Genomic DNA, 26089 nt, shown 5'->3' on the forward strand with positions numbered 1-26089 from the left:
GCAACACATTTAAACCAATCTATTTGACCTTGTACTGTACAACCATATTGGATGTTAGGAAACCTGCATAACAGCTTTTTAATTTTTTTTAATAATTTTTCATATGCACTGATAAATAGTTAACATCTAAAATAAATCTGTCCAAGCACAGCTGTGACTAAGGACTCGGGGGTTGTAGTTCAAGTCACTAAAATTAAGCTACTTATTAATTAATTTATTTTTTTATTATCAGGAAGTGACACTTGAGTTATCCGAAATTGTGTGTGTGTGGCCCTCAACAGCATGTTATCTCCTGCTGGGCTAAAAACAGCTCTCAGACAGCTTCACAGTCTCACACTTGTGCCCAGAATACACAGGTAGCATCTTAGCTTAGCAAAACTAAGCTAGCACTTTTAACAACACAGGGCTTTTCAAGAAGTCCTGATTCATTCTTATACATTTGATTCACTTCCTTTCCAGAGAATGACGACTAAAATCGGGCATCATGGACAGAAAGGTGAGACAATAACAGTCCCCATTTTCTCACGTCAGAGTTTCTTGTCTTTCTACAAATCCACTGTTAGAGTCCACATACCCTATATGACCGTAAGTATTTGGACACCCATATGTTCTCATTGAACGTCCTGTTCCGACTGTAGTCCCCTTTTTACATCGACCATTTTAGTCCGACCTTGGAGAAACCATGTCATTATGGAGCTCCCTTAATACACAGGGACCCTTGTCGTGCTGGAGCAGGTTTGGACCCCCAACGTCCAGTGAAAGAAAATCATAAATCGACAGTATACATAATCTTTTTATAACAAATGTGTGCTTTCTACTTTGTATGAACAGAGCCACATATTGATGAGATGTCAGGTTTCCACAACCCATCGGCCGTATTGCGGATGTTTGACTATTGCTCACTGCGTGTGCTATAAATTGTATTTGCTTTATTTTTTTGTAATGGAATGATGCCAGTAATTCTACAGACGACTTTAAATAAACGACATAAATAAATATAAGTGCAAACATTGTGAAGGCTATTTATCCCTTTCCTACCTAAGCTACTGTATAACATCACTGTTATTTATTACAATGAATTCAAGCAAAATTTATAGCTACTGGCAACTTCATTTATTTTACTAAATACAATTACACCGCGATCTGTACAATTATACTGATCAATTAGATTCCTACATGTATGCTGGGTGGATGCTTGGCAGTACTAGAAGTTAGTTGCAAAGATCATAGCATGAAGATTTTATTCTGCCATCTCAAAGCAAAAAAAAAAAAAAAAAGATTAAACAAACTAATCGAAGCTTTCTACTCTGTGATAAAAAAAATATAACGAATTTATCTAGCAATGTTTAGCAAATAACATTACAAATAATCTTATAATGAATTAAGGATGTTTAACAATATCACTCACCTTAAAAGTATTTTTTTTTAAATCTAATATAATACTTAAATTTTCATCTATTATATTACCTGTAATAAATTATAGCCTTTTACGATTAAATAATACATCGTTTTATATTAAAATTTGAATTTTTTATATAGCTGATTGTGCAGGAATAATTTATTTCTATTTAAGTTTTGAGAAATTGTAATGATGAGGTAATTTATAAATACCTTTTACTTTTACTCAAAACATTATTATTTGAGATCTACACAGTCAGCTGCAGTTCTTCCCTAAAGACACACTTCTGCGGCTTTTGTCTCACTCTCCGGATCTGTCGGATTCATGCTTTGGAGCTTTCTGACTTAAGCTGCCGTAGCTATGGATAATCTCACCTGGATACTGTAGACTCACAACGATACATTCTATGCTCATTCCAAGACTCCTACTCACATTTCAATCACACAGAACATTCTGTATCCTTTTAACATGATTTCTATTCACACTGTCAAAAGAAAAAAATATGGTTACATTGGTAAAACCATAGCCATGTTTAACAGTGAAAGTAGGAGCACTTTCATACACACAGTGTGATTGAGACTTAACAGATATGTGTCCATAAGAAAATCACTTGTAAGTGAGACTTATTAGAAATAAAGCATACATTTGCTAGGAAGTAAAAAGGTCATGTGGTCTGGCGAGTTCAAACTGACCCTATTCCAGGGCGATGAGCACGTCAGATTGCCTACCTAGTGATCTCCATTTAAAATAAAACACAGTGTAGTCAGAGCGTCTGAAAGCATCCCTGAAATCTTAATGATCACGTACGTGATATTAATAACACAGCGTACTGGCAGATAGTAATTTTGCGGTATATAAGCAGTTGTATGACAAATGCTCAGAGACAGCAGAGAGAGAGAGAGAGAGAGAGAAAAAATAATTAAAAAAAAAAAAAAAAACAGCATGTAAATGTGAAACAAAATTTTCAGACGTTTCAAAAGCAGGAGCCTGTGTGTACACGGACCTTGTTAAACCTGATTTGGTTTGCTGGGTTTAAAAACAAACCAAGTAATAAAAAAAAAAGTTGATAAGATAATTTGCTGTGCAAAACATGATCATCTACAGTGACACTCATGACTATTTTTTATCATCGACATCAACTTGCAAGCTATGACTTGAGGTGTAATCCGTGTGGCTGTCACCATGGCAACATTTGCACAGCTGCATCTCCTTTGCGGCATCATCGCGTGCTAAACTTATCCCAAAATTTCACACTGGAGTCTGATGTAGGATGGCTGCAACCTTACAGAGCTTAAAGATTATATAGGACGAATCAGCTTAACGAAAGAGCTTACGCACATTTCTTAGCACTGTTACATCTTTCCCAACTGGTCAGCTGCGTTTGGGTCCTTTGTTCACTTTAACTGGCTTTGCTGAGCTCAGCCGCCATCTGCCCGGTCGTTTCTGCATTTTCTTAACAATCGAACCTGCTCGTGAGCTTAGAGACACTCTGTCCTGACCTCTCTATACTTGTATGTACGCTGAAGACCAGATAAAGAAAATCCATTCTAATAATAAAGAGAAGGTAGCTTGGTTTCATTTAGTTGTTATGAAGAACACAGAATAAAAGAACTCAGACTCAATGACAGACTGGAAAACAGATTGGTGAATACAGTGCCGGTAAAAATGTAGACAGATAGATAGAAATAGAAATGTATATCGACAAATGCGCATACAAGACTGGAATAGACAGAAAGATCTTTTCCTGGTCCAAGCATACACATGCTTAGACAGGCTGGAATAGTCAGACAGACAGACAGACAGACCGACACAGATACAAAGACATACAGCAAGATGTTTAAACAGACTGAAATAGAGATACAGAGACACAGACAGAGAAAGATCCAAAGACATACCGGCATACAGTCGAGACAGACTGAAAATGACAGACAGACAGACAGATTGGAATAGATAGACTGGAATAGACAGAAAGACATACAGTCAGATGTGTAGACAGGGTAGAATTGATAGACAAAGAGAGAGAAAGATCCAAAGATATAACGCCAAATGTTAAGACAGACAGGAATAGACAGAAAAACATGCAGCCAGATGTGTAGACAGACTGGAATAGACAGAAAGACATGCACCCAGATGTGTAGACAGAAGACATGCAGCCAGATGTGTAGACAGACTGGAATAGACAGAAAGACATGCAACCAGATGTGTAGACAGAAGACATGCAGCCAGATGTGTAGACAGACTGGAATAGACAGAAAGACATGCAGCCAGATGTGCAGACAAACTGAGATAGACAGAAAGACATCCAGCCAGATGTTTACACAAACACAGGCAGCGAAAGACAGACAGATAAAAGGAAATATAAATACTGTAACTAGATATATCGATAGAGAGGGAAAAATAAAGCTATGTGTACACACCAAGAAGGACAGACAGACAGACAAATAGATATGTATATAGATAGACAAAGCAGATGGACAGCAACAGACAAACAAGTCTGGGCAACGGATAAACCACACAGGAAATAATTTCCTGTGATTAAATGAATAAATCATAAAAAAAAAAAACAGAGAAAAAACTAGGATTCCAAACACACACACCCACACACACTGACTGATGGCCACGTGTTGTTAAATCATTCATACAGCCCTGTTCCAATCAACCGAGCGCAAAGAGCTGGACTCCCAACCTCTCTCACCTGCTCACCTAAAACCTACCAACCCCAACCTTTAAAACAAGACGACAGAAAACAGCAACAGAGCAGCAGAGATGACTAGAAAGTTGTAGGTTCAAATCCTTTTAACCTTAAATGCTGATCTCGAGTCCTGAGTGGATTTCTCAGATTCACTGCAGAAAAGATGCTGCAATATGCAGATACAAAAATAAAGACTCTATTAATATCGTACAACGCTCAAGTCCTTTAATAATCACGGCTAAAAAGTGAAACTGGGTTTGTTTATCTCGCACATATTCTGACAAATCGATTGCGCTATACACCCCACTTCATTATCCACAGCCTGGCTTCTCACTGGACCAATCAGCACATTGATCGGGAGGAAGAACTATGAGACAGCCCTCTACACAAAAAAAAAAAACAAACAAAACAAAAAACAATGCTGTGTGAAAGTACTGTTCTTTCAAGCTGAATGTTGCAATCTTAATTTTTTTTCATTGCATATATGAGTTAACTGTAACCCTTTATCACATAATCACACAACATATCCAATTAATCAGTGTGTAGGCAATAAATAATAGATAAGCGGGAGAAAAAAAAATTTCAGTGATGTATCGTGATTCTTTTCTTTTACTTACTTGTATCTCCACAATTATTTCAAAATTAAGTTTTTTTTAAACAAGTTTTGAATTTGTGTGTTTTCATTTGAGGTGGTAAAATGTTGCAGTTCCTCTATGATCCTACAGGTAGTGCACTCTAAACTATTCACAGATCATCAGACGGCCCCTGGTGATTCCAGCCCCAAATAGCATGATGTCTGGCATGTCTTTCCCCCAAGACACATGCAGCCAGCCAAGTGCGTGAACTCCTAACACACTCAGGAGAGCATACATGCGCTCACAGGCACCCATGATTGGCGGGTAAGGGAAGAGAGAGTATCCCATCCATCCCTCCCACCCCGACCGCTTTGGCTCCTGACCATGGTTTTCCCTTTGCACCACTTTTTAATGCATCTGAATTCCCAATAAAAATGATATGCTACAACAGTATTACATAATCAGTTCACTATGATATTGAGGGATTTTTCAGAACTGCAAGTTCTTCAAAATATATATACTTTTTAAATATTTAATCACATGATGGATCTACATCATCTATCATGTAAGCCCTATGGGTTTATATTCTAATAATCAGTCCCGTTCAAGTGTCACAATGTTTCCTAAAAAACTGCAATAATTAAAAATGTAAAATATATATATTATATATATATATGCATTTTCTCATCCTGGAAAATTTTCAAATTCAAAATGATAGTATGTAGTGTACACTGCTCACCAGTAAAGAATACTTATACAGTACTCATCACCTGTCAACGATTTTTTTTTCGGGTTCCTGCCAGGTTATGAAGGATGGGCCTATTATTTATATCGCTTATTACCTTGTGTCACTTTTTGTGTTAACTTATTATAGGCCTATTATCGATATCGTAAAATTAGACTCTTTTGTGATGATAAAGGAACAGACTATTTATAACTTTTGCAATACGCATTAGATATACAGCATGCATACACTAGCAGACTAATATGTTAGATCGAGGCAGCGAAGCAGCCAGTGAGTGATATAAACAGCTAAAAGTGGAGACGGAGACGTGATAAAGAGGAAGAGAGACACACAGAGAAAAAAGGAGAAGGAGAGAAAGAATAGAGAGAGAGAGAGAGAGAGAGAGAGAGAGAGAGAGAGAGAGATGAGAAAAAAATACAGGGAGGAAAGCACTGTTAGGAACAAATCACGGAAGTTGACAACGTTCCTGCATTATTATCCAGATCCAGTCTCAAACGAGAAAGCACAACTACACAGAGGTGACGGATGGAGAGAGGAAACAGGGCCTCTGTAAGGAGAGGTCTTAAAAGCCAGGGTAAAATGAGGTCACTGGGGACAAAGCAGCAGCAGTCAGCTGATAGTGAGTAAGATAAGTGTGTGTGTGTGTGTGTGTGTGTGTGTGTGAGAGAGAGAGGGAGAGAGAGAGACAAAGGGTGATTGGAGCAGGATGTTAAGGCTGCTCATCAGTAAGCATTAAAATGGTCTACGTTTAATTTACTCTGGAAACATATTTGTTTTATTCAGTCCAAAAATGAATAAGAGTTGGGTCAGGAATATTAATCTATATTCATCATGTGCTGTCTAAAAAATAAAATAAAATCACAGTATTTGAACGTGGTGCTTTTTAAATATACTCTACATCTTATTAACGGATGTTTATACTCTTATAATAACATTAACTAGTGTCACAGACATTCTTTAACTTTAAACGTACCTATAAACATATACGTTACGCCCTCACCTTGAGGACATTCCCACCATGCTTTAGTTCAGTTCGCTGTAGTCGTGCTCTAATTTCAACGTCCTGCTCTGATTTAAACATCATTTCCTGTGCCTTCGTCCAAGTTGATGACCGGGCGAGTTACAAACCCGCGGTAAATCACAGCAGCTCTCTAGAGAGCGACGTGCTGTGTCAGCGAAAAGGCAGGCAGAAAAAGCGAGGGAGAGAATGAGAGAAGACGACACTGCTTACGAAGACAGATGTCGGGACGCAGATTATCCAGCAACACAAGTATGAAAATAAGATTGCGGAGCGAGAGAAAGAGAGAGAGAGAGAGGGAAAAAAAGAGAGAAACTGAGAGATAATTTGAAAACTAGAGAGTGGTATGTCTCCCTCATCATGTCCTCTAAGCCTCCCTGAGGTGTAATATACACAGGCACACATGTCCTTGCTAGAGATGCAATATGAATTAAAAGAAAGAAAAAAAAAAGTTACAAGAAAATGTGAAAAAATGTGGCAGACAAAACTGATAATTACATGTACAATTAATGAGGTTAAAATGCTATTTATTTATTTGACAACAAAACAAAAACAATGATAATAACAGGACACTTGATATTAAGGACACATAATACTATTGGGATAATCAAACTTTCTGGGGGAAAAAATTACACATACACAGACGCACACGCTTAAATGCGCATAAACACGCGCACGCACGCGCACACACACACACACACACTTTACTACTAATAATAATAATGATAATAATGGGACCAGAAGTGTGAAACATGCACACACAGTCTGACATGACATATATAAATATATATCTTACACTTTAACTGCTGTTGCAGTACGCACATTTTCCTCTCTTTCAACTTAAAATGCAAAGTGGATTAGTTATGTATGCTTTTAAGCACCTCATTAGACACTAACCCTTAATAGTGCACTGTGGAATTTCACAACCATCATAGGTATTTCCCACTCTGCTTTTGGACATAACCGCAAAATACAAACTCCTCAAACTGTGGTGTTTGAAGCCAAACCTTTCCGTATGAGAGGTCAGACCTAAAAAAATAAAAAAAAAAATAAAAATAGGGCGGATTTTCTGCTTGTATTTGTGTGGTTTTAACTGTATGATTCATCTGAAATAAAAGCAATGAGCATTCCTTAAAAAAAAACGTGGGTATTCAAACAAGCCTGATTTAAGCTGTAAATCTGTGAACTAATACTGTTTAATTTTAATTGAAAAAATGTATTGTGTTTTTTTTTCCCAGTCCAGCCTAAGGGGTAGGAGCACACCTCTTTGCGTCGACCCGAATAAATGAACAGTACAGAGTCAATGTCGCTACAAGAACTGAAAAGCATTCTGATCCCACTGAAAGCAAGGATCAACACACACAATCTCACACTCATACACACACACCCCAACATGAGCTTCAAGCCACAGAGCTTTTATGCTCACAGCTGGTAACTTTTCAACACAGTGTATTAAAACACAACCAGAACTTAAGAAATACTGTGCGACATGACTTTTAGATAAGATACACCAAGTCTCATTTGTTGATAATTTAAGGGGAACTTTACTGCATCACAAAGGACAATTGCTAGAAAAAAGAAGAAGAAAAAAAAAAACAGGACACAGCAACACTTAACAAAACAGATCCCTTGGCAACATATTAAATTTACACACTCTAATCAAACACTCACTACATACTCATTTAATAGCTATATTAAACCTTATAGTCTTTTCCAGGCTAAAAGGATATAAATAAAAGGACTTCCACTAGGGTTGTGCTTACTGGAAAGGCGGAACACATCATTAAATATCTGACGGACAGTAAATAACATGTTATAGGGCAGGAAATCACCTCCGTTTTCTTCATGGGCTCTTTGAGGTCCGTCAGTACGATGACCTTTTTAACAGCAACAGCGTTATTGCTGAAGTGACATCGTAGATGAGTGCAGGGTCAGATCGATACCTTGTACTGGGTACTTTGGTATCGACACTTTACTAATATGTGGCCATGTAGGAAGCAGCCAATACAATATTACCACGATACCTAGGCGCAGATTCGATTTGTATTACGATTCTAGTGTTTTTATTATCTCATCTCATCGTCTATACTGCTTAATCCTGTATACAGGGTCTATCCCATGAGACTTAGGTCACGAGGCAGCGGACAGCCTGGACGGGGTGCCAATCCATTGAAGGGCACATATACATACACACACTCACACACACACACACACACTACGGCCAATTTGGGGAACGGTAATCAGCCTAATCTGTACGTCTTTGAACTGTGGGAGGAAACCGGATTGCACAGAGAAAACCCACCAAACGCAGAGAGAACCTGCAATCTTTATGCACACAGAGGCAAGAATCGAACCTGGCCAGGAATCGAATCCGGACCCCCGAGGTGCAAGGCGACAATGTTAACCACTAAGCCACCGCGCCTCTACAATTTTTTACAAATATGGTTCTTGTATAAATATCTTTATTGTATATCTTATTAAAACAGAAACAATTCGTTGGAGTGTTTGGGATTTATTCTATTAAAAGGTTGAGGATTTGAGACAGAGCGGCAGATTTACCTGTAGTGCACGTGTGTGACTGTGGGACTTCTGTAGCCAAAAATCCACGTCTGGATGTCCATGGGTTGGGCCTCAGGATATGCTACTGTCACATCCACTACCCACTGCAGACCTCTAGGTTTACTATCTACACACACACACAAGCACACACAAGTTTAAAAGTTTAAAAGGATCTAGAACAAGGGTAGCTGTACAATTTTATTTTAGGCAAAATTTAAATTTATGCGCAGTGATGTGATAATTATCGCTGCTATTTAGCTCACGTTCAGATATTAAGTATTTATTTAAACTCCTCCAACATACTTTAACTCCACTTTAATTCATTTAAAATCCTACAAATTTGATTTTTTTCTTATTTTGTCTCTCATAGTTGAGGTATACCTATGATGAAAATTACAGGCCTCTCTCATCTTCTAAGTGGGGGAACTTGCACAACTGGTGGTCGACCAAATACTTTTTTGCCCCACTGTATATATAATAGAAAAAAAGGAACACCAAGGCCCTTAACCCTTGGCTGCTCGGATGTATAATGAGATGAATATTTAAGTCAACCTTTAATATTCAGGATAAGGGCGTCTGTCAAATGCGTTAATGGAAAATTATACGCCCAATTGAACTCTGCTAGGGCAAATACTTTGCTTGATTGCAGTAACTATAGTTTATCGAGTGAAAATTAAGCAGCCATACATTTATTCATAGCTTTTTATCAAGTAACAATTAGACAGATGTACATCCACCAATTATCCTGACACATCAATCAGCGGCCAAAAATGCTGCTTACTCGGCAGTGTGCCATCCCCTTCCTTTCACAACTGACATTACACTTTAGAACCAAAAGGTCATTGGACTTGAAATCAGTATCTGCCTGGATTTCCTCTTTCCTCTTTACTCCTCCCACATAAATGCATTAACCTCGTTTATTTTTCAATTAGGAGGATGAAGAGGATTAAAAACTTCCATGCTTTTTATGAATCGAGGATGAACAATTAAAAAAAAAAATAATAAAATGATTTTTTTTTTTTTAAGTGAGCAACATGATTGTTATACAAGATACGCCCGTACATCGAATTTATCAATTCATCCGAATTCATCAGATCAGCTTTCTAAGGTTTAAATGTAGGTCTGGTCAAAAGTATGATGACACTTATATATCAGTGATGCTGTGGAACCATGTCGGTATAAAACCAGCAGACACTTGAGCCATGAAAAGTGTTAGAAGTGGAGGAGGGGAAAATGCACAAAGTGGCATTTATTTTTAAGAAGGATATCATGAGCACACTTTACCCCAAAACAGACTTCATAATTAACATACATCAACAATCTACTAATTCAACCTTTATTTTGTTCCATAGAATTTTCATAGGGTGAGACCAGAACTTTGAGAAGGCCATTCTTAAACTTCCATTTATTCTTTGGCAATAAAGCAAGTATATCCCGTATATATATATATATATATATATATATATATATATATATATATATATATATATATATATATTATATTATATATATATATATATATATATATATATATATATATATATATATATAAACCTCATAAGAACTGCCTTTGTTGTGTCCATGGGCTGAAGGGTTACGTCATGACTGCACTGTATACTGTATGTCCTTGTACGTCTCTACTTTCCCAGAAATCTTAGCAACGCCCCAAAAAACATCAGCAAGCACAACAATGGCGAACTTCAACATGGCTTTGTGTACAGTTCTCCCGGCTTTATTATTACTACAAAGAATTTGAGCTATCTGTTACATAGCAAGTCCATTTTTTAAAAATGGTCGTTCAAAAGCTCCAGAACCGCTTTAATGGAAAAGGGGTATCTGATCCTGTTTAGGATATATTCTGCGCTCTTCTGTATCTCGAATTTCTACAGGAATCCTTTCCAGAGTATCCTGCATAGTCTGCTGGCGGTCGTCTGCCTGATGGCTGTCTCTTTTCATCCGAATATCCTTCATATTCTAAACTTCCCTACAATCCAATCAGTAGCAAGCAATTAGCTCTTATGCTAGCAGAATAAACAGATACAGGAGGGGTAACCCAAAAACAGGGTACTAAGAGGCAATAAATGCAGCTGATGCCAGCTGCTAAAAAAAAAAAAAAAGTTATTTATTTTATTTTTTTAAAAGATGGGCGAACTGACGGTCACACACTGCAGAGAAATACAGTTTCACAACACAACATTGGTCAATGACTGATGGAAGAGAAAAAAAAAAAAAAGTAAGACGTCAAACTGTGGATTTGGGTTTTCATGTGGACCTAAAATTATCATTACTTTTAAAACATGCAAGTTTTACTGCAACAAGAATATGGCAATGAACTTATAAAATAAAAATGTGCATATTATTACTATTACAATTATTAGTACTACTTCTATTATTATTATTTTAAGGCACAGGAACAACCAAAAACAACCATAAAAACATGTGATCTTATGAAGCTGTGCTATTTCTTTGCCTATGTGACCCATTTTAAAGTTTTTTGCTCAGTCATGTTTTTCCTAGTTGGTTTAAATGAAATTAAATTTAGTTTATTATATTGCCTAGACTGTGCTAAAAAAAATGTCACTCTATATTGCACAATCCTAACCCCATGTATATTTATTATATTTATAATATATATTAACTTGTTGTTTGTTGTATGTCGTAGACCACTTTTGTGCTGACAGGTTCTGTCGGCCCTAACTAGTGCTACCACTGCGAGTATATTTTAGACCTGTGGGAGACACTGAAGCCAATATTTGGATATTTACAATATTCTGGCTTATGCTGAATAATTTCCATCCATCAATCCGTCCATCATCCATTTTTTCCGTTTGTTTAGAGAATTTGAAATGCTTTAAAAAATGTGCTTGTGGTATCCTTCTTTAAAATCAATGCCACTCCGTTTGACTTGTTGTGCTGAAAATTTTATTTTATTTGTCACTGTAGCTTACTAATGCCGCAGCTTGTTTAAATATTTTAACGCTAAAGTGTCTCATATGAAATCTCGGTGAAGAGCCTGATAAATGGGCCGATACATAAGCAGCCCGATAAATATTCTTTAACCACATACGTTCTTACCTTTCTGTGCTGACGAGCCGGTGTCGTTTCCCAGCATGCCATTCTCTTGCTGTGGTCCAAGTGTCTTCAGGATTACCTGAGTGGCCCCGAGACGCGGCAACGTGACATGTGTTAAGTGGGGTAAATCGTTCTTCTTGGCAAACGACTGACTCGTCTCTCGCCTTTTCCTCAAGAAGCCGCCCTCAGGAAACAGAACAATCCACTTCCTGTCTCGGCTGTAGTAATACTTGTCCAGGTGACTCTTCAGGTAAATAAGCTGCTTGTCCCGATGTGCTTTGCCCTGTGAATGATGCACGATACACTAGTTTTACTAACTCTGTTTAGGAGGTTTTTTTTTTGGTTTGTTTTTTTAAGTTTCTCATCTGTAGTCTGGATTTTGTTGGCCCACCTGTCTGATGAAGAAATCTCCATGGATCAGAGACACCAGGCCAAAGTTAGTGTATTTAAACACATGGTCCATTAACCACATCATCTTCCGCACCACCTAGGAAAGACAATGATGTCAATGAAACATGAGAAACTAAACTGTTGGAGTGTTAGTTTGCCGTTAAATTAACTAGTTAGCATTGCAAAAAAATGTTGCTTATTGACTGAATAGCGTTTCCACTGACGTGATGGAAACGGGTTGGTGGCTTCCTGAGAAGGGAGAAGAACTAGTAGGTGGACATTGAGGAAAATGAGTGAGGATAATGGGAAAAAAATTTATAAGTCAATAATAAAAACTGAAAAAGTAAAAGAGTACATTTTACTCCCCCTCTCTTATTCTCTATACAGATTACAGCTTGTTGGCTACAGTGTACAGCTTGTTGGCTATCCCAGGGGACTCAGGGTACAAGGTTTGGTACGAACCTTAACGAGGTGCCAGTCCATTGCAGGTTATTTACAGTAAACACACACTCACTCACTACGAAAAATTTTGAAATGCCATTAAGCCTAAAAGACCCAAGAGAAGAACATGCAAACTCCACACACACATATCTGATGCAGAAATTGAACCCTCGTCCCTGGAGGCGCGGGGACACGGTGGTAACCACTACACAAGGGTGGCACCAAAATACATCAAGTTTACACACCTACACACACACACAGACGCGCACACACGCACAGAGACGCACGCACAGAGACGCACGCACAGAGACGCACGCACAGAGACGCACGCACACACACACATACACACATACACACATACACACATACACACATACACACATACACACATACACACACACACACACACACACATACACACACACACATACACACACATACACACACATACACACATACACACATACACACACATACACACATACACACACATATACACACATACACACATACACACACACACATACACACACACAAACACACCAATTTCCATATTTCATTACAACACTTTATTATTCTAAATCCCTGATTTTGGCTCTACAGCCCCGTATGTTCAACGTTACATAGTGAACAGGTGTAGAATATAAAAAGGCACATGGGATTAAACTAAACAGATTTTTTTTTTTTTTAAACAGATCGTGGATCATAGGGTTATGTAAACATACACCCTAAAGACAAAGCAATACCCAGGATTGATCTTGGGTTGACAAAATCTAAAACAGTGAGCGAGATCTTAGGGGCAAGAAAAACATCAACACAAGGAATAATCATTATTATGAGTTGATACTCAATATTTCAGTATCGGTATGGAATGAGAACGAGTGGCGTCATGCCACACCTACAGTTATATACACTGATAATATTTACATGTAAAACAACTTTCCCTTTAATACAGAATAATTTACACCTAAACTATGTTTGTCTATAATCTCACTACACAAATCAATTTTGCCCTGCAGGAAATTGATTCAGTGACATCACTAGACACAGAGCACCAGTATAAAGGGCAATCGGGTTTACGAGTAAGAGTTCAGCCACATACAAGGAAAGGATTTTAATGAAGTCATTGTTTGTTTAAATGTAACATGTTCTAAAAAATCCAGCTTTCTATTTATGGAAACATATTAAGCAAAATTCACTTTTTGATCATTTAGGGACATTTACATGGGTAAACAAACAAACATAATATTCTCCCTTTTTTCTTTTTAAATTTTTTTGTTCATGAATGTGTTTGAACACGTTGTTAATTTCCCCACTTGGTATAATGTTGTTCCAGGATATAAAAAAATAATGTATAATTACACACACACACACAAAAAAAAAAAACAAGCAAATAAAGTATTCGCCATTTTCAGGGATGTCCTGTTTCCTGAGTTCTTATGGTGCGGTCCGATCGCCCTGTGGGACGCTGCTTTACAAGGTGTCCAGCCACGTTAAGTGTGATTCCAAACCGCAGGGAGCGAAAAATGTCCAGTTTAAAGGGAACTGTGAACGATGTAGGAAACCACTGAACAGTGGGTCTTCACTTCAACTCAAGAAGGGAATGAAAAAATGTCCCATCAATCATTGTGTCTCGCTGGAGCGTGAAAAAAAAAATGGAGCTTGAAAAAGGGATCTGTATACTTATCATTATTATCCAGGACGACATAAAATTAATAGGACACAGTCATTTAAATTTTACTTTAACCAAGAAATCCGTAGTATTATATAGGATAGTAATGCGTACATCTTTAATCAATTATTATTATTATTATTATGCAATAATTCATTTACAAGTTATACATGTTTCATTACTATACGTTTTATCATGGTATCAGTTTTTGTTTTAAGAAATATTCAATATTTAATGTCCGTAGTGTAAAATATCCACAGCAGCAGCGACAAGTATCTGAGGTGCTTATGTTACCATGGTAACGCATGGAGGAAGTGACCTCTGCACTGATGACATTGATGAGTTTTGTCGAGGGAAGTTCCCTTCACCGACATTCCCTGCAACCGGAGTCAAGTACACTTCGGAAAGGAACGCAGCTTAACTGGCTAGAAAAGTGCACGGTAGCTCATTTGCATTAAAAGCTACAGACATTGAAACTGTGAGTTTGATAAACACAGGCTTTTCATTATTCGCGAATGCATGATCTAAACGGTATTTCAGCTTGAACATTAGCACACCCTCTAGAACTTAAGTTGATATGCTAATAAGCAGTATAATATGGCACTTTTAAACCTTATGGTCTTTTATTCTAATACTTCCTGCTGACACAGCCAGAAAAGAAACTGTAACAGCGTGACGCGTGTTGCCACATCTCTATGATGATTCTATGGTGCAGGGACGTGACAGCGTGACGCGGGTTGCCACATCCCTGTACCACAGTATCATCATAGAGATTTGTTTATCAAACCGGTTTCGCCCTGCAGCGGTTTTGCATGCACTTGCCTTGGACTTCCTTGTAAATATGTAAATATAAGGATCGGTCTCTGTGCCTCACACAAGCAACCTGACTCGAGTACCTTACACACCTGCTCACGGTTAATGGACTGTAACTGATAACCTTTAATCTCTCTCAAAGTGCACAAACACACACAGCGGACCTCATTACACACACTATTACACATTACACATATTATTACACTGCTCCACACTAGAACAGTGTTTGTGACCAAACAGTGTGGGCCTTATTTACAACTGCATTATTGCACTGGCACTTTTCTAAAATATGAGCCCTGGGTGATTTTTCAGTTGGTCAATAAAACACGATGGGGAGAAAATAATTAACAGAGCGCCGCTGGAGAGAAGCAGAGTCGAAAAGAAGCAGAGTTTTATTGCTGCTATACCACAGCATTTGGTCAACAATTACAAGTTTTAATTCATTGCAAAACACCACATTGTACTCTTCATCTATTTCTAATTACACATAATGATGTGCTACTTAATAAGACAATAAGAAAACCACAAGATTTGGCAGAAAAAGAATGGCTTTACCTCCGACACTGGGGACTAGTTCTAGAAATATAAGCTACATAAAAGCCCAATCCCAATTCTACATCTTACCCCTACACTTAGCCCTACCCCTCCGTTGGGCGCGTTCACGTGAAGGGGTAGGGGTGTCTCATTTCTCTTTTGGTTGAAGGGGTAGGGGTAAGGGGAAGGGCCAGATAGCCCTCCAAACAAAGATTTTTCGGGACCTCACTTCAAACGAAGGGCTAAGCGAAATTTTCAAGATGGCGGCTCACACGAGCAAGCAGACCCATATATGTAACTAATTTTTGCCATTAATAAGGATTTTTATGACAAGTTTTCATTATATGTATATTACCTTTAGTCTTGTGTATTTGGTGATGTTTTGTAAGGAAACGTTTGCAAAAAAATTGCTAAAGATTGCTAGCGGATAGCACCAATTGCACGATATTACAAAAATATATTTTTATGTCATATACACTTTACTGCATGCTACAAACAAATATGAAAGTTCAGGAGCACGGCAGTTTGCCGAGCATTTGATAACGCATTGTTTGTTTTGCTTACGGCCATATGTGTACATGTAAATGAACGGATACGTATGATGACGTATAACAGTGTTGTAGTGGTGTCCCATTTCTTAGGGAAAATATTTTAACCCTTCCCCTTTCCACTTCGTTTCAAGGGACAAGGGGAAGGGGCGAGGACTAGGAGAAAAGGTAGAAAATAAAATTGGGATTGGGCTAAAACTTCTGCTTGTAGAAACAATACAATAATGTGTTACTTAAACAAGTGCAGATTAAGTTACTAATTTATAGATAAAAATAATGTCTGTATAAACCCTACACAGTATGTGCTTGATTTATTTAAAACATATATATAATAATATCAGCCAATATACAGGTAGTCCCTGACTTACGAACATCTGAGTTACAAATTTCTGCCTGTCTGACTCACCGATTTCAATGAATCAGGCTGAAGGCACAATGATAGAAAATGTCTGTCCTATAAAGCTGGTGAATATGATGGTGAATAGTCCTAATTTTAAGTAACAGAGTTCAAAGTCTAATACAGTGGAAAACAGCTCAGAGACTAAATGCCGTCCGGGATTCCCCCCGTGATTTAAAGGCGCAGAGAGGGGTAAAGTGGATTGGTCTGCTATTGTATATTCGTGTCAAAGGCTCACTTTGTCGGTCTTAAGAACAAATTGGACAAACGTGCTACCGTGAACTTGTTCGTAAGTCGGGGACTACCTGCATAAGTAAACAAATGTCCATTAAAGTGTTCAGGAAAACCACAATAACTGGAAGTGCGTTATTCGATCGATGTTGTCGTCTAGTTTATGTTTAACTTCCTTTCTATGTATTTCTATAGTACTGTCTTTGCGGCAGTCAATTTTTAATGAAATAATTTTTCATATAATGTAGACAATAAATAATCATCTTCTGCCCAATAAAACAAAAATATTTAATTAAAAAAAAATCAACATTTGTATGGTAACAACAGCTATTGATATTTAGTTTACGTTTGCCATACAACTTTTCCCCCTGCTTTTGCTGTGGGAACCTTCAAACAATAAAAAAAATCTGACCTGTCTACTGTTGCATTCGATGGTTCTATCGACTGTTTCACACTGGCGTTTCCGCCGAACGTATGTAGTGGTGCATGTAAAGTTGATGATGGCGCAGCCTACAAGTGACATGTCTGTGCGAGAAACACCTGTGATCAAACGTCTTGCGCAAACACACAATGCTACAAACAGAACTTCGCTGACAGACAGACAGACAGACAGGCAGACAGGCAGACAGGCAGACAGGCAGGCAGGCAGGCAGGCAGGCAGGCAGGCAGGCAGGCAGACACCTTCCAGCTAAAAAAACTAATTTTACAGGAACTCGACTGGGAGTTACTGCCACATCCCCCGTACAGCCCTCACCTCGCTCCAAGCCATTTCAACATGTTTGAGGGGAAACTTGATGTCATCAATGCACTAGTGAAAAAACACCTTGATAACTGCATTAGTGTAGGAGGGGATGATATAAAGATATTGCTTAAACTTTTAATAAAAAAAAAAAATGCTTTATAAAAAAATGTATACACTCATAACTGTGTCCTTTTATTCTGCATAATCCAAAGTCCCAGTTTGGCTTGAACCTATCATGCTTTATACCTTTTTTTCCCCCTCATGCTTTTTCCTAAGCTGTTTAAGTGGTTATGTAATGAGCTGCCTGCATTAATCCTGTAGCATTATGCAACAAGTTAAACTGTAACAAGAAATGCAATCTGAGACTTTACAGCTATAATGTGGAAAACAAATTCCTTGCACAGATACACAGTTCACACAGGACTTTCAGAGAAGACACTTCTTCAATCAGATTCAAAACAAAATGGTGGACGATTCCTTACATGGTTTATTTAAATGTACCACAGTAAAATAACCAGGAAGTAATATATATTCTTTTAACTATACTCTACAGAGGCTTGGGATCTGTCTTTTGTGTCATGGTGATTAAGGTCAGTGTCCCTTCATTTGTCCTAGCTGGCTCTAAGCAGTCCCGGCTACTTACTCATTCTCTAAAACTACTGTAACACCTGAGATTGACTTGGGTGCTGCTGCTGCTGTGTGTGTGTGTGTGTGTGTGTGTGTGTGTGTGTGTGTGTGTGTGTGTGTGTGTGTGTGTTATTGAGCTGTGCTATCATTTGCAATGGTTAAGAACATTAAAGGAACTACAACAATTACAACAAACCCTGTCTTAGAAGTGTATACATGTGCGTGTTAATTTAACACATAACAAAAATGAAGAGAACTGTATAAAGATATTTTTTGGATAAGAATATATCTCACAGTGTTTAACACTACGTTCCCTGAATAATAAGTGATGGAATAAAAATGTCTTTTGCTGTGGAACACTCAGTCTTTTTGAATGTTTTTTTTTTTTGCGTGGCTTTCCTTCCGGTGCTCAGGGAGTCGTCAGTAACTTTATGTTCTGCTAAAATGATCACAGGGACGACAAGGTGAACAGTCGAACACACCTCACCGACAGAACCTGATCACACGCGCCTGCAACACGGCTGAGTAAATATGCTAAAGCAGGAGAATGATATGAATCCTCACTGACAGCAGTTCCTGTGCTGATAGGAGACAGGAGGGTTTCATATTTCTGCCACTGCATAGTTTCATATCATAGACTATCAAAAAAGTAAGGGATGAAATCTCTCTATTGGTCTATAAAAAAAAGGGGGGGAAGGGGTGTTAATAATCAGTTATACTATATATATATATATATATATATATATGTATGTAATAACAGTATTTGTACATTAAAAGATGTGGTATGGATTTAAACCAGTCACCATACAGTAACTTAACTTGCAAATTGACTGCAAATATCAGACTGTGCTCTTTGGTGAGACGTTTTGGTGAGAGTTTTGTGCCTTGTTAATATTGGATAATTTGCCAAAAAAAATATGTCTGAAAGTCAGTTTTAAACAGATGTTCTTCTCACATAAATGAGAATGCTGAAAGAGGGCAATGTGTCAGGCTGTGATTTCCGCACCTCAGTCACTTATGGTACTGCACACTAATGTATTTTCTGTTTTGTGTTGGATTTGTTAAACAATACTGCTCAACACAACATCAAGTTCCCGACAGTACGTAATGTAAAAGCTCATAAAGAGTGACTTTGTGCTAGAAGAACATAGACAGAGACAAACAATCAGGTCCTTGTTGTTATTATTTCTATAGAAGAAATAGCCATACATATTCTTTAAGGAGGCTTTTTTTCTTTAAGGCATTAAGGTATTGAAGAAAAAAATATTTAAGACACTGGCTTGGATCAATTCCAAAAAATCTAGTCACTTCATAACCAAAGTTCCAAACATTCAATCTTAAGATTGAATATTTAATGGGATGATGACATCACACCAACGAGAGTGGACTACGCAAAACAAAACAATTTCAACAACCAACTACCGCACAAGCTGCAGGATTATGAAGAAATGGGACCATTTTACCCCCAAAACGCAAACCAGGTTACTTTTACAGAGAGGATGTTCTAGTCTGGTAGTAACAAGTTGATATCAGTATTGGTAATTCCAAAGCAGACAGGTAAGTTTTGTGGTATGCTGATTAGCCTACGGTATCTTGTAAATTAAATAGATTTAACTAAAATTTTTAATCTAATGCGATGCCCTATATGTCGAACAACAGCTAAATGGAGATAATTCAGTCTGACACCATCTCGTACCGTTCCTTTATCCTGCAGGCACATCATTAGAGTGCAGACGTCCCCGGTGGCCTGATGGTTGACGATGACCATGGCTTCATCTTCAGATATCGGCCTGACGTCATCGCCCCATTCTGTCACTAAGGAAGAAAAGGGGGGAAAAAAATTAAAAATGTGTGTGAGATTAGAGAAATGAATAAAGTTCAGGGAAAGTCACATTTTACTGTTTACAATGCAAGAATTTTAAGAGTAGGCACCTGGAAAAATAAATAAATACAGGGAGAATGTCCTAGTAAAACTAACTAGAAAATTTAAATAATAATAATAAAAAAAAACCTAGATTAGTGTAATGCAATAATCAATGACCTTACAATAATTGATAGGATATCAATTGATAAAACATCGTTCATGTTGTATGCACGTTCTCTTTTTTTTTATATCTTTCTCTTCTGTAAAGTACTTAATAATTTATACTGACATGTCAACTGTTATCTTTGGTACGATTTTATGATTTTTTTTTTTTTCGTACTTTAGGAATTACTTCCTCTCATCTGTGCTGTCCTCTCATGTCTCGAGCATTTACGAGCAAGGTGAAACATGACCCGCAGAGCACTTGTGTCGACTCGTACAGATGTTCGAGATCGATGCTCGCCTGTCAGACAGCATGGGACTACAAAAGACTCGCACCAGACTGCCATGTTCACTATGTGAAGTGGCTAAGTAGATTAGAATGCATCCATCAGTACTGATTTACAGTCTGGTGTGGCTCACAGTGACTGGTTTTGACAACGCTGTTAGCTGTGTAGTTAAAGATATATAATATGATAAATAATTCAATATAGTGACAATAATAATAGCCTCAATACGAGTCTGAGGTCTCCATTTCCACTTGACTAAAATGTCCAACATTACAATAGTAAAATACATTTACAATAAAAAAAAACACTACTTATCAAATCCTCTAAGAAATGTGCTAGCATGTAGAAAAAAACATAAAAGGGACATCTTGAACGTTTTTATAGAATTAGCAACCCAAAGCACTCGCACCTTACCAAAGCACACTAATATAAAAAACACTTTGCACAGAGATCTAACCACAACCCGACAGAACACCTTTGGGATGAATTAGAACGGAGACTGCAAACGAGGCCTTCTCGTCCGACGTCAGCGCCTGACCTCACAAATGCGTTTCTGTAGGAATGGTCAAAAATTCCGATAAACACACTTCTAAACGTTGCGGAAAGCCTTCCCAGAAGAGTTGAAGCTGGTACAGCTGAAAAGGGGCGGGGCTAACATCATTTTAAACCCTATGGATTAAAAATTGGATGTTACTCAAGGTCATATGCATGTGAAGACAGGTGAGTGAATAATTTTGGCAATATATGTGTGTGTATCTGATAACGGCAAGTCACTTAAAAAAATTAAAATAAAGACACTTAATAACCGCTCATCTTAGTCGTTCCAAATCACCACTGAAACACCAGACTGAATCCTAAATCGCTCTCCGGCTGCTAAGCAAAGGCCGTAGTGTATCGCACTAGCTTCCCTTTTAACGCTATTTGGGATTCAACCCGGAATCTGGACGTTAACATACTGTAGCTGATATTCTAAAGTGGAATAAGTGGAAATATAAAGAGGAACTTATGAGATTTACGGAACTATCCATCACCTTCATGTTATATTCTCCTCACGTTTTGGCTACCGGTAAAAAATTTTATCTACTTTTATTGCTGTTAATAACATTAATTAAATAAACAAACAAACCATATTCTGTTGATAGTCATTTGTTTTGTACTATTATATAAAAGCAATAGAACACTCAAGGTCGTGCTGTTGTGCGAAATATCGGATCAGCTGTGATGTGGTCATAGGCCGTCGTGCTGGTATCAACTCAGTTCAATTCAATTACATTTTATTTATATTCAATGAACGTATCTTAAGCACGAACAACTTAAAAAAGGGTCACAACCATTATGTGACGTTCACATTGAATGTAAAGAGAATTAATGCTGCTAAAATGTTCCCTACACATTTAAACCTGGTGCTGTAAAAGGTAGCCTTGAGGATAATTAAACTCTCGCTGCGGCTCTGCTGGCAGTGTGAGAGTAGGTGGTAAAGCTTGTTTAACATGCTAAGGCACTAAATGCGCAACAATATGATGATAATCAGTTTGGCTGTTTAAACCAGCTGGACACGGAATGGCATGGAGCAGCAATCAACACATGCAAATCGTCAATCATAGCTTACTTTGTTACTTGTTCATGAGTGTTGAACTTCAAAACCAAAAGGGATTATAATTTCTTATAGTAGAAATTATTTAAAATCATGCAGACAAAAGTATTTATTCTAAGACATGTAGAGGAGATCTTCTTAATAAAGATTTCGCAATAATTTTTCCGGTTCTGTTGCACAACAATAATCGCGCTTTAAAAAAAAAAAAAAAAAAAAAAAAAAAAAAAAACATGCTTTAAGAATTTCTCAGAGATTAATTTACAAAACCATCAACAACAAAAAACTGCCAAACCACCTGACTAAACCTGTTCATTGTTCACAAGCATGGTTTATTTTTAGTAAAAGTTTAATTATAGATTTATACCTTTTGGGAGACGCCCTTATCCGGAACAACGGATTTTTTTTTATGAAAAGCAACCAGTGAATAAAAAGCATGCATCCAAACAGAATACATAAGGTAAAAAAACGCCTTTTCCGTACTGCACTACTGTGTCCTGTGCTTGTGTAATGAAAGTGGTGGTTCAAACAGTTAAGGCTCTGGGTAACTGATCATAAGATTGGGCGTTCAAATTCAATTTGTCACATACACAGTACGATATGTAGCGGAATGCTTATACGATCGTCCGTGAATAAATTATGGAATGAAATAAAAAATAAAACAAAGAAAAACTTTAGCTATAGAAAATAAGAACAAAATATAAAAAGACTTAGCTATACAAATCTAGAAAACTTTAGTTGTAAATGTTGTAGATTTACACTATGTACAGTGAAAAAAGAGAACTGAATTGAAATAGAAATGTCCAGGTAGTGTGCAAATATGCAGGAATGTGTAGATTCATGTGCTGGTTCAAGCCCCAACGAGGGGCCTACAGCAACTCTGAAGCAGTTGCAGGAATTTATGACAAACAGTGGTCATTGTGTGCATGCAACAACACTATCACAAATTCTTCACACAACTGTCACAACTGTGAAAAAAAAGCCACCCCCAGGAAAGGCCACATGCAGTCACGACTGAGCTTTGCAAAAAACAAAAGCACCTTGAAGATTCTGAGGCCACATGAGACAGAAATAGAAGTTTTTGGCCACAGCAGCAAACGATATGTCCGGCAGAAATCCAATACCATCCAAATAACACCTTTCCTACAGTACAGCATGGAGGTGGTAATATCCTGTTATGAAGGCGTTTCACTACAACAGGGACTGGAGCACTTGTCAAGACAGAAGGTAAAATGGATGGAGCAAAATAACATCAAATTCTTGAGGTAAATTTTCCCCCTTTTTTCATGTTGGAAGGTAAACCTGCTTCCTATCGACAATGACCCAAAGCACATAGCAAAACCGAAGAAGAAAAATGTAAATGTCCTTGCATGGACTTGTTAAACACCATCAAATTTAACTTAAATTGAGCAGTTCTGCAAAGGAGAGTGGGCAAATGTTGCAAAGTCTAAATGTGTAAAGTTGGTAGAAACGCATCCCAACAGACTGAGGGCGTAATTAATGTTATTTATCTTTCAGATTAACCAGCTGTTTGTTTTAATCTAAATATTCTGACTTTTTTTAAATAAATAATAATATAAAAAAATACACATGGATACAACTTTGCATATTTCTGTGCACAGTAGAACCACACACGGCGTGATTCCTCCCAACTTAATGTGCTGTATTTTTCCATCATGTCTACGTGAACGATTCTCCAGGAGATGATCCTTGACATTTGAAATCTGATAATTATTGACTTGTATGAAGCTGAAATGGTGGTGTGATATCAGAGCCATTTGTTTTAGTCATGATGCTGCAACATTTTTGTCTTGCAGTAGTAGGTAATAAGATAAAAAGCCCTAGTTTAAAAAAAAAATAAAAATAAAATGAAAAGAAAACGGTTGTGTTAGGGTTCATCGTCTCATTGTCTCAATATTGCTCACTGTAATACAAAAGGCTTTTGTTTTTATATGATCTTTTAGCATGTTTACTCATGATAACTTCTACAGCTTAAAGTGAACAGTTAGTTTTAGTATTAGCGTATACCCCATCACACAATAAAAATTTTATTATCATGCATAGCAGAATTATTGTTACTATTAGTACTGTTGTTATTCAACTCATTCATGGTTGTCTGCATTATTCCAGTATACATAAGCTCACTATGTTTTGAAGAGACAGAAACGTGAATCTGTGCTATCCCTGCTTATCTGTCCAATCTGGGCTAATTAGGATGACCCGTGTGACGTCCCTAGACATAAGCCGTCGTTTTGAAAATTTCTCTCTCAAGACGTTTCGTGTGTCACTGGCAGACGGAGGGATTTGAAGCTGTGACAGAGCGAACATTGTCACAGTGGGCGAGATGTATAAAAAGGAAGGACAATAGAGCTGTGTCCCACAGGCTTGTAACATATTTCTTTGCCCATTTTTTTAATCTTTACCTTTAGATTTAAACAATTTTCCAACTCCAGACTTTTTAAAATCTTGAATATTTATCACTGTAATGGCATGTACTGTACCACCAGAATGCTTAAAGGTGAGCGCTGTTTATTTAGTATTTTCTCATGTTCTCTGTTTGGTAGCAAGACTGCAATTTGTTCTGACATGCCCTATGTTTTCGTCTCAAAAACACTTTTAGGCAAGGTTACTCTGTCATTTTTTTTCCCTCCCGGTCATTCGGTTCAGGGGTTTTAGTCATCAGCGTCCCTGTGCAAAAGGGCAACCTAAAAACAAATCAGCACGTGCTGGCTGGCGGCCATGTTTTCTCTCATGTATTGACCTCAGAGGGCTGTCAAAACACTTAGTGTGCAGTCCAGGGTGTTTAAACAATCCATAGAATAAGATTAAATTAAAAGAACAGTTTATATTGGGATTTATTTGCATCTACGACTAAATTATGCTTTTAAATTTACTGCTTATAGGAAAATACAGGACGTCCCAGAAAAATGACATAATTTCAAAGTCTAACAATATAGCCAATTCTTGCTCAAATTTTAATGAATAGTTTAAAAACTAAGTTTAATGTTTTACATTTAATTCTGTGTTGATTTAAAGATGAGGAGTCTAAAAGTGTCAAATTTTCAGTGACGGGCCACATTTCATACGGATAGGAAGAAGCATAATGTTCGCATTTTTGGGGGAATTCCCATGCTACAGTTAAGCACATGAGGGACTCGCCAAATGCTTGTGTGTTAAATCTGGTTACCGACTTAATGCGTGTCATATATTGAACATTTGTGAAGCTTTGTGAAATCGGTTATAAAATCTATATGCATTTAAATATGTTGCTGGAATTTTGAGGAATAAATCTTTTATTTTTCAATATGATGCTTATTTAATTTCGTTTGCCTAGGGTCAGGGGTAGGCAGCCTTAAAACACTTCAAGAGACTTTTGGACCCGTTATCCACAGGAAAGAAAAGACTGGGAGCCACAAAACCATTTTGTACCTTTATGCCATGTATAAAAATTTGCATTTATGAAAATCAAAGAACAGCTACAGAGAAAACACAATTTTATTTCTGCATGCAACAAAAACATTTTGAACTCAGAAAAAAGACGCTGAGTTGAAAGTTACTTTCAAATAAAATATTCAATGTGTATTTGAGTCATCCCGGGTTTTATGAAATAAAAAGCTGAGCTTAAATTATCCACCTGCAGCAAACCGAAAACGCTGTCTGCTTCTGTATGTCGTCATCCTTTTATCTCGTGAACTGGAACGTGTGGTCAATCCAAATAAAAGCCCAAGCG

At 37.5% G+C, this 26089-nt stretch overlaps 1 protein-coding gene across 2 annotated transcripts in view; it reads right to left on the reverse strand.

The window, feature by feature from the left end:
- The window catches only part of lpgat1 (lysophosphatidylglycerol acyltransferase 1), a 51378-nt gene that overhangs the window by 11786 nt on the left and 13503 nt on the right, over positions 1-26089 (reverse strand). For both annotated transcript variants that reach the window (XM_053489219.1, XM_053489221.1), the window contains exons 3-6: positions 20152-20270; positions 12452-12547; positions 12064-12343; positions 8989-9115 (exon numbers count right to left, since the gene is read on the reverse strand). In XM_053489219.1, the coding sequence (XP_053345194.1) occupies positions 8989-9115; positions 12064-12343; positions 12452-12547; positions 20152-20270 (622 nt within the window). The remainder of the gene's footprint in view (positions 1-8988; positions 9116-12063; positions 12344-12451; positions 12548-20151; positions 20271-26089) is intronic.

The sequence above is a fragment of the Clarias gariepinus genome, chromosome 27 (genome assembly GCF_024256425.1).
Source record: "Clarias gariepinus isolate MV-2021 ecotype Netherlands chromosome 27, CGAR_prim_01v2, whole genome shotgun sequence".
In the NCBI taxonomy this organism is placed as follows: Eukaryota; Metazoa; Chordata; class Actinopteri; order Siluriformes; family Clariidae; genus Clarias; species Clarias gariepinus.